The sequence below is a fragment of the Nelumbo lutea genome, chromosome 1 (assembly GCF_056320005.1).
Source record: "Nelumbo lutea isolate HS-2025 chromosome 1, American lotus-T2T, whole genome shotgun sequence".
Classification (NCBI taxonomy): Eukaryota; Viridiplantae; Streptophyta; class Magnoliopsida; order Proteales; family Nelumbonaceae; genus Nelumbo; species Nelumbo lutea.
The window spans coordinates 156,554,149-156,567,256 of NC_142684.1; the positions used below are offsets into that span (position 1 = coordinate 156,554,149).

At 39.1% G+C, this 13,108-nt stretch overlaps 2 protein-coding genes across 2 annotated transcripts; both read left to right on the top strand.

The window, feature by feature from the left end:
- Positions 1–3,383: 3,383 nt before the first annotated feature.
- LOC148878589 (putative glutathione S-transferase) lies at positions 3,384–5,192 on the top strand. The gene is made up of 2 exons (XM_088956968.1): positions 3,384–3,728; positions 4,590–5,192. Exons 1-2 carry the CDS (start codon positions 3,416–3,418, stop codon positions 4,940–4,942), a joined length of 666 nt encoding a protein of 221 aa, XP_088813094.1. The 5' UTR covers positions 3,384–3,415; the 3' UTR covers positions 4,943–5,192.
- A 222-nt stretch (positions 5,193–5,414) lies between these two features.
- LOC148878590 (putative glutathione S-transferase) lies at positions 5,415–6,951 on the top strand. The gene is made up of 2 exons (XM_088956977.1): positions 5,415–6,121; positions 6,481–6,951. Exons 1-2 carry the CDS (start codon positions 5,813–5,815, stop codon positions 6,835–6,837), a joined length of 666 nt encoding a protein of 221 aa, XP_088813103.1. The 5' UTR covers positions 5,415–5,812; the 3' UTR covers positions 6,838–6,951.
- Positions 6,952–13,108: the final 6,157 nt, after the last annotated feature.

A 13,108-nucleotide genomic window follows, 5' to 3' on the forward strand; every position in this document is an offset into this window, starting at 1 on the left:
GGAGGTAGACGCCAAACTGCCCGAAGCAAGTCGGCCCACTAGTTCATAATCTTCAAGCTCCACCTTAGGATCATTGAGGCAGTCTGGGGACACGGCTCAGTTGGTGGAACCTACGTCGGCCCTACTCGAAGAATCGTCTGAGCTATCAAAGCTAGACATTGGGGAAAAGATAGATTCAAGAGTACTCACCGGAAAGTTTGAAGAACAAGCTAAAGAACCGTGAAGACTGTATAACCAGCCTTGACGCGAGTTGGAAGAGACTCAGACGCGAGTTGGAAGGTTGGACGCGAACTCGATAGAAAACTGCAGAAGTGACAAACCTACCGGGGTCCCCCACTATTTATAGCTACAGTAACCAAGAATCGACCGTGCAGACTGAAGACGATCCGACGGCCCACGTTCTTACCAACCGCACAACCCTTAAAGTCAAGACGTGATTGGTGCACGTCTTTCCGAAAAAAAAAGTGAAACGTTAGCACGTCTTTTTGAAACCGACGTCGCTTCGACACGCGTCTTTTCGAATCTGACACACCGCACGTCTCCCTGACAGTCGACGGCGTACGTACAGCAGTGGCGTGCCTTTTTGAAATGACCCGCTGTCACGTCCCAGCAGCGCGAGTTGGTTTGAAATTTAAAACGCACGGTCACAACCACCATCGTTCTTGAGTAAGGCACGTTTCCAGCCTTCTCAAAAACCGAAAAAACCCTAGCAAAATCGTCTCATATAGTGAAGGTTTGAAGGACGGGACAAATCTACAACCACCTCGTGAAAACTCCCCGCACCATGGCAAAGCCCTCGGCGCAAGGAGTGGGGGGCAATTGATGAAGGAAGATTTGGCCCGACCTCTTTATTATGAGACACGTGGCAGAAACGACAGCTCGGCAAAAGGGGTCAAGCCTAGGTGGGAACAAGGGGACACACTTCGCCGAACTAACCCACCTTGTAACAGCTCGGGATAGACTTCACCGAACTGACCACCTTGTAACAGCTCGGGGTAGACTTCGCCGAATTGCCGCCTTGTAACAGCTCGGGATAGACTTCGCCGAACTGACCACCTTGTAACAGCTCGGGGTAGACTTCGCCGAACTGACCACCTTGTAACAGCTCGGGGTAGACTTCGCCGAATTGCCGCCTTGTAACAGCTCGGGATAGACTTCGCCGAACTGACCACCTTGTAACAGCTCGGGGTAGACTTCACCGAACTGACCACCTTGTAACAGCTCGGGGTAGACTTCGCCGAATTGCCGCCTTGTAACAGCTCGGGACACACTTCGCTGAACTGACCCACCTTGTTACAGTTCGAGATACCTCCGAGCTCAAGACCGCCTCGCTCAGCACTTCGCATCATCTTCTAGGCACCAAAGCCAAACAAGTCGTACCATGCCTGACACCAGGGAAGTCCGTGCCCGAGGGCGCCACGCCTGACTGACTTGGGATCTGACGTTTTGGTAGTAGCACTCTAAACGGCCACCTGCCACCGCCCCTGACGCCGCCATATCCAATTAGACGGTTAGGCAGACGGTTAGGCAGTGACGGTTCTGTCTCAGCAGAAGGGACGACGACCGAGTTGACAAGCGCAAGGGTAATCATACCCTATCTGACAAGGGCCTCGAGACGAGTACGCGAAGTGACTATAAGAGCCCCCTGCCCCCCAACAACGGAGGTATGCAAACTTTGCGCTATCTGGTATTGTCTTGCTTTTGAAAGATTCTAACTTGAGCTTCGGAGCCTCTACACCGGGTTCCCCCCGGAGCTTTCCCATCTCTCCCGTTTCAGGATCCCTGCTACCCCGTTCGAAAGCAAGGCAGCGGACAGCTAAGACCAGCCGGATCGCGCTCCATCACCCCTATTGGCAACTACTTGCAAATCGTGATAACCAAAATCATCAAATTAGGCTTATGGTTGATAAATCTCGGCTCGAATTGACCCCTAAATTTAAAATACCTGCAAACCGTGATGACCAAAATGATCAAATCAGGCTTATGGTTGATAAAACAGAAAAAAATGCAAAATAGGACCTGAGGTATGGTATTTAAATAGAAAGACGGTTATCTATGAACTACAATATATGTAAACAACAAGCACAAACCTTATCAGTTATCACAGTGTCAAGGAACTTAAATTATTAGTTAATTAAACGTAAGCACGCGTGCCAACTGCTACATACTCTAGTCCAATTGTCCAAAGTCAAGGATTAATACAATAGAAAAACTCAAAAACCTATACATCAAATTTTACAGGAAGATCTAGAATCACCCTTATGACACTTTGGGCCGGGTTGAATAGTTTTCTGCTCAGAGCAGACTTTGTCAATAATTCATAAATTAAAAGAGAAGCTTAGGGCCCAAGCAAGAAAACTCTCCCATGAATCACCATAAAAGCAAGTGGGTATAGTGTTGAAGGTCATTCATATCCTTATTCATATCCATTATAAAAATTATTTATTATTATATAAAAAATAAAAATGTTTTTATATAATAAAATTATATATGTATGTATATATAATAAAAATTATTTATTTAATATCAGGCTCGTGAGTTTCACGAGTTGAACTTTATCAGGCTTGAACTTGACTTGATTAGTAAACGATCCTATATATTAGACTTGAATTCGACATAAAATTTGATTTAAATAAAATTGAACCGAACTTTTTACAAACCGAGCTTGAATAACTCATGAAAGGCTTAAATGATGGCCACCCCTAAATTCTAAAGAGACTCATTGTTGGTGATTAATTAAATGCGCTGGAAGTATCCAGACCCAAAATGAAGGAAACTCTGCAGCTGACTAGCTTGCAAACAAAACAAAGGTCAAGACCCAAAATGAAGGAAACTCTGCAGCTGACTAGCTTGCAAACAAAACAAAGGTCAAGACCCAAAATGAAGGAAACTCTGCAGCTGACTAGCTTGCAAACAAAACAAAGGTCAAGACCCAAAATGAAGACTTCTCTGGCTCCTACCCTGGGAGCTCCCCTACTTAGCTCTGTCAGGTCTCTCCCGCTCTCTAGTCTTAGTTATTCCTCTCATGTAATTAAACTGCCCTGGAAGACGTCTGCCTCAACAGACGTCAGGGACTGGGTAAGCATCTTCCTTTACTTACTCTAATTACAGTGTAAAGAAACTCGATCTCGTCAACATATTATACATTTGTTCTAATCCACAGTCAAAAATCAACATCAATTTCCAACTATTATATTTACATCAAATTTAATACTCCAAGATCAACTAGACCCACATTCAAAAATCGATCACACCAAACTTTGAAAAGAATTCATAAATAATAAATAATTTGACAATCAGAGAAAGTTTCAAGAAAGAAGCTTGGAACACAAGAAAAAGTAACCCCATGAATCACTATAAAGCAATGCTGTAGTGAACTAGAAGGCCATCCATTTCCAGCTCAAGATATCTTAAAATGGGGGAAGTGAAGTTGTTTGGCCTTTGGGCTAGCTCATATGTTTACAGAGTCATTTGGGCTCTGAAACTGAAGGGGATAGAGTACGAATACATAGAAGAAGATCTGTCCAACAAGAGTGAATTGCTTTTGAAGTATAACCCAGTTCACAAGAAGGTCCCTGTGCTTGCTCATGACGGAAAACCAATTGCGGAGTCGCTCGTTATCTTGGAATACATTGACGAGACATGGCCGGAGAATCCATTGCTACCCAAAGACGCAGAGCAGAGAGCTGCAGCTCGATTTTGGGCAAAATTTGCTGATGATAAGGCAAGTATAAAGTATAAGTAGTTGAAGATCTTGTTTTTAGTTGTAATCGAATACAAGGGTTCAATTGAAAATGCAAGTTTCCAATCCCTGCTTGCACTAATTAGCTGAGCCTTTGTCAAATATACACCTTGCAATAGAAATTTGAACCAGACTAAGGGGTGCAAGTCAGATGGGCTGCGTCAGGTTTAAGCTGAAGCCCAAGGGCGTAAGGCCCGAGTCCGGACTGAGGCTGATGGCAAGTCTAATTTGTCTAACTTAGGCTTAACCTATACTGAAATTTGATGCACTTAGATTAGACTCAGCCAACCTAAACTAAAATTTGACATAAATACATATGCATGCGTACAAATGTATGCATATATGCACCTATATGTATTTATATGCATAAATGCATGTATATAGTGGAAATAGGTTCAGGTATGGATAGGGTTGGACCAGGTTTGGGCTACCTATGAGCTAGGCCCGGGCCCAATCCAAAAATTATGAAAAATAAAAAGACATACTCTTGAGACCAAACCCATCCTGAGAAGAATTCTGGCCTGGGTCGGTCCAGGCTCGGGTTGAGCCTGCCCAAGTTATGCCCCTAACTTTCGGACCAGGTTCCTTCAAAGTTTAACAAATCCTCAGTCATCACCTGCCGAATTGGAATCTACTCTCACAGAAAGCGCTCCTCACACTGACCTCATCAGCCACATCCCAACATATATTGAGAACATCTTTGCGGCTGGTACATGCTATGAGATCGGTGTGAGGAGCAGATCCGGACTCAAGCCCGCCCAAATTGCACTGGTAAATTCATGCTCACAAGATGAATTTATTTAGAAAATGGTGGCTCATGTACAAATAACCATTCTTATGTAGGGAGCATGTTTTATGACATTCTTCCGTTCCCGTGGTGAAGAACAAGAGAAGGCAAGGAAAGAATGCTTGGAAATGCTGAGAATGGTAGAAGAATATGGTGGGCTTGGAGAGAAGAAGTTTTTTGGTGGTGACACAATTGGATTGGCTGACTTGGCCTTTGGTGGGGTTGCTTGCTGGTTGGGAGTGATGGAGGATATAGTAGGAGTGAAGTTGGTGGAAGCTCATACCTTCCCTCGTTTGTATGCATGGATTCACAATTTCAACCAAGTGGGTGTGATCAAAGAGAACCTGCCAGATCGTGAGAAGATGTTTGTCTTTTTCAAACGCAGGAGAGAAATTCTTTTGGCATCTGCATAATCTTCACCGTATTTATGGGTTGCATACATCTATGTTCTCCTTAATTAGTCTATTACTTTGGCTTTTCCCTTTGAATCCCATATATTTAGTGTTTTTGAGGTTTCATTTTGAATAAGAGATGTAATTGTGGCACATCCCATTTCTTATTAGGGTTCTAAGCGGTATTTCATTGTCCAAATTCAAATTTGAATTCAACCCCATTAAGGCTTAGTTTTGAAAGAGTATAAATATAAATTTGTAGAGTACAAAACCTTATATTTTACATTATTTTATATGTATTTGCATTGTACATATTTGTATTTATATTTTTCCAAACTGAGCATAAGGGTGGAAGTACCCCTATACTTTCACAAGTTCTAAACTACCCAATTTCATATCAAGTGCTTATAATTGCAAAGTTCCAATTATACATATTGAAAACATCTTTGACACCCATGTCTTAGCTCGATCTGTCAAGTCTCTCCCTCTCCACGAAGGAAATTGCAGTGTAGACAAATTAGGCCTGAGATCCAGAATTTTGCGCTTCCTTTTAATAGTCCTTGGCATATCCAAGCCATCAAAAACAAGCTTTGGGCATATGCCTCAACAGACGTCAGGGACTGGGTAAGCATCTTCCTTTACTTATTCACTCTAATTTTTTAAATATTATAATTTAATTTCCAAGAAAAAGACAAACTCCAAGATCAACTAGACCCACAGTCAAAAATCGATCACACCAAACTTTGAAAAGAATTCATAACTTGTTTGACAATCAGAGAAAGTTTCAAGAAAGAAGCTTGGAACACAAGAAAAAACAACCCCATGAATCCCTATAAAACAATGCTGTAGTGAACTAGAAGGCCATCCATATCCAGCTCAAGATATCTTAAAATGGGAGAAGTGAAGTTGTTGGGAGCTTGGCCTAGCCCATTTCTTTACAGAGTCATTTGGGCTCTGAAATCGAAGGGGATAGAGTACGAATACATAGAAGAAGATTTGTCCAACAAGAGTGAATTGCTTTTGAAGTATAACCCAGTTCACAAGAAGATCCCTGTGCTTGTTCACAATGGAAAACCAGTCGCAGAGTCGATGATTATCCTGGAATACATCGACGAGACATGGCCGGAGCATCCATTACTACCCAAAGATGCACAGTTGAGAGCCACAGCACGATTCTGGGCAAAATTTGCTGAGGACAAGGTAAATTATATACATACTAGCTTCTTCATTTAAAAAGCAAAGAATTAAACTGAAATTGCAAGCTTTCAAGCTCTGCTTACATTAACTTTGCAATTTATTGAAATCGGATCAAACTAAGTTTGCGTTTGGATAAGTTTCATCTTTCAGAATTTGTGTTTTCAAAGAAAAAACTTAAAAACGCTTCCAAGACTTCTTGTCATCACATTTTTGTTTACAACAGCCCAAAGATTGAAAGCAGAAAAACATAATAGTTTAAAGCCTGAAGCTTATCCAAACGCAACGTTAACCTAAGTTCATGACCCAGGATGACTTTATTAATTAGCATATAATGCCTGATGTGTTTTATTTATTTAATGTAGGGCATATGCGTATGGAAATTCTTCCATTCTAGGGGTGAAGAACAAGAAGAAGAAGACAAAAAAGAAATCTTGGAAATGCTGAGAAGCATACAAGAGCATGGGCTTGGAGAGAAGAAATTTTTGGGTGGTGACACAATTGGATTGGCTGACCTGGCCTTCTTTGTTGTTGCTCATTGGTTGGGAGTGATTGAAGATGTAAGGGGCGTGAAGCTGTTGGAAGCTCATAAATTCCCTCGACTGGTTGCATGGATTCATGATTTCAAGGAAGTGGGTGTGATCAAAGAAAACCTGCCTGATCCTGAGAAGATGTTTGCCTTTTTCAAACGCAAGAGGGAGATGATCCTGGCATCTGCATGACTAGTGCTGTGTAGTTCAAGTGCTCAACTCATATGGGTTCCTTTAATTTTATGTTCTTCATTCTCTATGTTTATCTATGTGAATGATAAAGAGGACTCTTGGTTGTTTTTAGGCATATAAGGGCAACTTTTGGGGTTTAATATCAATAAAAGTAATATATTTAAAAAAAAAATTCAAAAATAGGTTAACTTTTTAAAAATAATATCAATAAAGGGCAAAAACATTGTTCATCTTCTTCTTCTTGCCATTTGCTCACCAAAGCCACCGTCTACCGCCGCCTCAGCCCACCTCCGCCTCCGCCTCCGCCTCCAGCAATGTTGTCGGAGGTGGCCGGAGGCGGCGCCGGTGGTCATTCCTCTGCCCGCTGCCACTGTCACCTCTGTCTCCACTCATCTCCGGCAGCGTTGCCAGAGGCGGAGGCAAAAGTGGCAGCGTTGGACAGAGAAACCACCAGCGCCGCCGCCGCTACCTCTGCCTCTGGCCACCTCCGGCAACGTTGCCAAAGGCGGAGGCAGCGGCGAGCGGCAGCGGATGGTGGTGGTGGGTGGTGGCGGGCAGTGGCGGACGACAGCTCTGGTGAACAAATGGCAAGAAGAAGAAGATAAACAGTGTTTTTGCCTTTTATTGATATTATTTTTGAAAAGTTAACCTATTTTTGATTTTTTTAAATATATTATTTTTATTGATATTAAACCCCAGAAGCTGCCCTTATATGCTATTACCCCAAGAATAAATAACTGGCTGATGACCCAGTAATTGAGATGGTCAGTCTATATCCCTCTAAGTAAGTGATGGATAATCGAACACCCTTGAAACTGCAGGTTCAGTGGGCCTTACATGCACCCTCTTCTGTCCCTACTCTTGATTCCCATGTCACTAACATCTAGCGACACATGGAGAACATCTCATCCCCTGCATAGTATTATGCAGGAGATCCGGAGTCAATAAAAGGTGCACTTAATTACTCACCTTTTCAACCATCACAGACGAATTGAAGTTTAGAGATGTGTTAGGTAGACGAAATCTGCTACCAAGAAGACTACTCAGGGAGTCGGGGTCAGGCCTTTGGGCCAGGTACGTTCATATTTTGATAAAATCCAAACCCAAATTCAATCAAGTTGTACCCCTACCCACAAGACACAAATCGGTGCATTGGGAACATCTCCTCCTAAATGCAGATGGACACCAGTTATGGGTTGTGTAATCAACAAGTGTCTCACATGGAATCCCGATTTAGTCCAAACCAACACCATTCTCAAGACTTGCAGCGTGCATTGAGAACATCTTTTCATGAATAACAAAAAATACAAGTATAGAGATATTCCAAATAAACGGCGGTAAGTGTTTAGGACAGTGTGAGAAACAAATTTTGTGAGAATTGAATCCAATCTCTCTCACATTAGTCATGGACAATAAATTATGCTTGGTTTGAAGTAAAAAATAGGGAAAGGAAGGGAAACTTATACAAGGCTTGTAAAGGTTTCCTTACATTTCCCTTTGTTTCCCTATTATTTCCTTCAAAACAAACACAGACTAAGGTTTTAAATTTCGTAACATGTCTAATTAAATGGTTTTGTATTTTTTTGTCCATATCGAACTGGTACAGGTCCGTACCGGCCTTGTATCGGTCCGTTTCGGATATGTATTTGTATCAGCCGATACAATCCGAAACATTCCGATACATACCCGAAACGGGCCGATATGCATTATGTATCAACCGAATTTAACAAGTCAAATAACTTGTTAAAAATCACAAACCAAAGGTAAGAAGTTTTGAACCCAAGTCATTTGCTTACAACATTAACTAATTAACCATTATGTCAACCTCAATTACTTATTAGAACAACATGTTTTTTTTATACTTAAAGTAATCTTTCTTGCCTTGGTGGATGTTTCCCAACAAATGTTATAAATTGATTATTAATATTTATATAATAATAAGATGGATACAAGTTAAATTTATTTATTAAAAATTAAGGAATATATTAACTTGTATACATAATAAATATCATCTAAATATATATGTAATAAATATTAACTAATAAATGACTTCAAAAAAATATTAACTAATAAATATTAGTATGTATACACATACATTTTAGCTCTTCTATTATTTTTCAATGGTTACTAATTATATCCCAATATTTCATATAAATCATTAAAGAATGATTTTTTATATTTAAATAAATTAGTTATAATCACATAAAACTCATTTTTATTATTATTCATATTTTTTAAAGATTTTGTGAATTTTCTAGTGTATCTATGCATATCTCGATTTTTCGTCCGTATCTATATGTTTTCAAAGAGTATCTTGATATGTTTCTTAAAATTACCATTCCGATACACCTTGCGTTTCCGATACTTTGAACCTTGACACAGCCTAAATGAGAGATTGAATGATTATGGCCTTATGAGCCATATACAACATCATCAAGGAAAAAAGGCATTCTGTTGGGCTGTGTTTCATTTGAAGGAAAAAGGTAGGAAAATGTAGGGAAACCTTACCTTTTTCTTGGACTATGTTTAGTTTGAAGGAAAATGTAGGAAAAGGAAGGGAAAGGCAAGAAAACCTATATAAGGTTTATAGAGGTTTCCTTACCTTTCCTATTTTTTCCTTCAAACCAAACACAGCCTTAAGGCTTTTTTAGTGGCTTCTCCAAAGTAGCTCAGCGAAAGAAACCCAATAAGGATTGGCAATTAGAACCTTATTTTATATGTTTTAGGGAAATTTTTTCTAAGGTATTAATGCTTAAAGATTTCTTTGTGTGGCGATGAGAACATAATTGATAAGATCTTTGGCCGGTTTTAGCAAGACTTGGGGATCAAATATTAGTATATTACAATCACCAAGATTTATAAGGTCATGGGGTTATGGGTAGAAGGGACAGGCCACCCCGCTACCTGTTACCATCTACTTTGGGGAGTTATTAGTGTGTTGTGTTAAAAACTTAAAATACCAAAAAAAATAAAAATTGAAGACTCAAGTTATGTTTGGGAGTGCTTAAAAATAAGTGTTTATTTGGACTAGGACCACGCCATGAAGCACTTATTGGTATTTGAGAAATAAGCCTAAAATAAGTGTTTTTTTAAGGCCAAATTTCTAGCTAGCTATTTTTAGGGCTTATACAATAAGCACTTTTTTATTTTTTTCTTCCAAAATTATCCATAGTTAGATTTTAAAATACCACTTATGCCCTTCTCCATCGTCTTCTCCACCAACCAGTGTCTTCTCTAACCACCAGTCCTAGTGGGTAGGCTACCAACGATGAATGTGGGTAAGCTGGCAACGACAATCCAGTCTGAGCATCTTCTCTAATCAGGTTCTTGAAGGCTTTTGTCGTCGGTGTTGCAGACAAGGCTGCAACTTGGACCGAATTGGCCCGAACCCAACCCTAACCCAATCCGAAAAAGTTGGGTTGGGTTGGGTCAAGTTGATGCTCGGGTTAGGACTAGGGTTGAAATTTATGAACCCAACTTTACATTAGGTTGAGTTAGGATTGACCGAGGGCCAACCCAAACCCAACTCTATAGTACATATCATATATAAATACATGTTATATATATATGATATCATACGTTGACTTGTTTATATGCATGATAGTTGTATAGCCCCTACTACATACTATCATTTATTTCTTTTAAGGTAATCACTTCGCTTAATCCTAATTTGAAATACCAAAACCTTAATAACATTTTTTATGTTTTTTGAATATTTTATTCTTTATCTCCTCTTTGTTGTTTGCCACCCATAGCTTATTGCCCATAAAAGTAGGGGCAGAGCTAGGGGGACCTAGGGGAGCCATGGACCCCCTGCCCCTATGGTCCAAAAATTTGCACACTCGATACATTTTTATATGTAAGTTTGTTCCCTCCCCTCACTTTTTCACCCAATGGTTGCCCCCCCCCCCCCCATGACCCATCCATAAGTTTTGGCCCCCCTCATAAAAAATTCCTGGCTTTGCCCCTACATAAAAGATCTATTATAAACTATAACTCATAATAAATTATAATCATTTTTTTTTAATTTTTTACTTAAAGAACCAATAAAAATATCAACAAACAAATACTAATAAAACATAAGATTAAAATATATTGTGAAAGTTGAGTTAAGATCTGAGATTAAGAAGTTCTATGAGATTTTTAGGGATGGGAAGAAGGTTGGGTTGGGCCTAACCCGAGCCCAGCCCAACCCGAAGTTGACTACAGGTTAGGTTGCGTTAGGTTAGGGTTGAAGGAATTTAGTTAGGGTTAGGGTTAGGGTTAGTGTTAGGTAGGTCGGGTTGAAGGTCAAGTTGGGTTAAGGTTAGGGTTGGGGTAAAGAACATAGGGTGGGCTAGGATTGGCCTCAACCCGACCTAATCCGACCTGACTTATAGCCCTAAAATCAAGGATATGCAATTATACAACATTCAAGATTCTTAGCATATTAAGCCATGATGCAAATTGAAAAATCCACAGTAAGTCGAGAAATCGGCAAAATCCATGATATGCAATTATGCAACACTCAAGATTCTTAGAACGTTAAACCGTTATACAAATCGGAAAATTTAGTATATGCTGGGAAATAACAAAAGCACATGATATGCAATTATGCAACATTCAATATTCTTAGAACATTAAGCCGTGATGTAAATCGAAAAATTCACTATATGCTGGGAAATCAAAAAAACACATGATATGCAATTATGCAACATCCAAGATTCTTCACATGTTAATCCGTGATGCAATTTGAAAAATCCATTGTAAGCTAGGAAATCAGAAAAACTGATGATATGCAATTATGCAACATTCAAGATTCTTATCACATTGTCAGCACACAATTTTTGCTTGGTCCTATCAAACCCTTCCAATCTCCTCGAAACACTCAAAATCCAAAAAACCCAAATTTCACCTTAAGAGCCCTCAAATCCACCATTAAACATGCTTGGTACCTATCCGATGGCCCTAATCAACACCCATTTACACCTCAATTCTCAAATCAGTCACCACCATTAAACCCCAGACAACCCAAAATACCTACTCATGAAATTTCAATTCAAGATTCCTCTATTTACACCTTCACCGAGCAAAGATTCCATTCAGATCCTTCTCATTAGCCTAAACTCTTGAAACTTAGATTCCCTTAATCTTAACACATCTGAACTGATCAAACCACACCATTAAACTCCAGATACGTCAAAACACCTTCCCATAAAGTTTCAATCCCAGATTTCCCTCATTTGCTCTTCTATCAAACCAAGGTTTGTTCTAAAACATCCCGTTAACCCAAACTCCTATGATTTTAACCCCCTAAGACTAATCATACATCACCATCAAATCCTAAACACCTCCAAATGCCCACCTATAAAATTTCAACCCAAATTCCTACGAAAATAAATCAGGATCTCAAATAGATAGGGTCTAATTTTTTGTAAAGACATATACATAGAAATATGGAACTATTGTTGATTCAGCTTCTACAAAAGTGATGGTATCGTATTATTGCAATCATTTTTTTACTATTATTTATACTTTCATTTAATGATTCTTTTTTTTGGTTAACATTATAGGATAAGTTAAATAAATTAGCTTCACAACAATCAGCAGATTAATCAGAAAGTAGTATATCCTTTATGCATGATCTCTTTTCACAAGTGATGGATGAAGAAAGGTGTAGGCATGTGCACTTATTAGGGTTAAGTCCAACCCCAACAGGTATTTGGGGACCCACACCCAAACATGCTTTCAATAGCAAATTAATTAAAGAAAATAAAAAATTATCTAAGAAATTCAATGATATGGAGGGTAAATATGTTAAGATGCAAAATAAATGCTTTCATCTTGAGGAACAATTTCCACAAATGAAGAAATTGCTATTGAACAAACGGGTACAAGTTAAAACATATTCTTATTTTTTTAGATTATTTTAAGGTATTTTGTTATTGTCTTATATTTTTCTAATGGTGTTTTTTTTTTTTTTTACAAGGTTTTAAATGAAATGGGTAGTCCCATCCTTCCCCCACACTTAGTGCCTTTTTCAACTGAGAGCCACATACTTGCAAATTCTCAAGTGTAAGATATTATAACTTTTACTTTGTCAAATTTTATTTTTTGATAATTTTTATATATTAATTGATTAAATCATATATTATTAAGTTTTTTATTTAATGCATATACTTACAAGTTTCATATACAAATGAAGACATTTTCATATACAAATTTCCTAATACAATGGATGCACTTAAACCTAACGATGATGCATAAAGGCATTTTCATAACGATGTTGTCT

Coding starts and splice junctions, on each gene's coding strand:
- LOC148878589 (XM_088956968.1), top strand. CDS start 3,416: ATGGGGGAAGTGAAGTTGTTTGGCCTTTGGGCTAGCTCATATGTTTAC. Junction 3,729..4,589: donor ATTTGCTGATGATAAGGCAA/GTATAAAGTATA, acceptor TTATGTAGGGAG/CATGTTTTATGACATTCTTC.
- LOC148878590 (XM_088956977.1), top strand. CDS start 5,813: ATGGGAGAAGTGAAGTTGTTGGGAGCTTGGCCTAGCCCATTTCTTTAC. Junction 6,122..6,480: donor CAAAATTTGCTGAGGACAAG/GTAAATTATATA, acceptor TATTTAATGTAG/GGCATATGCGTATGGAAATT.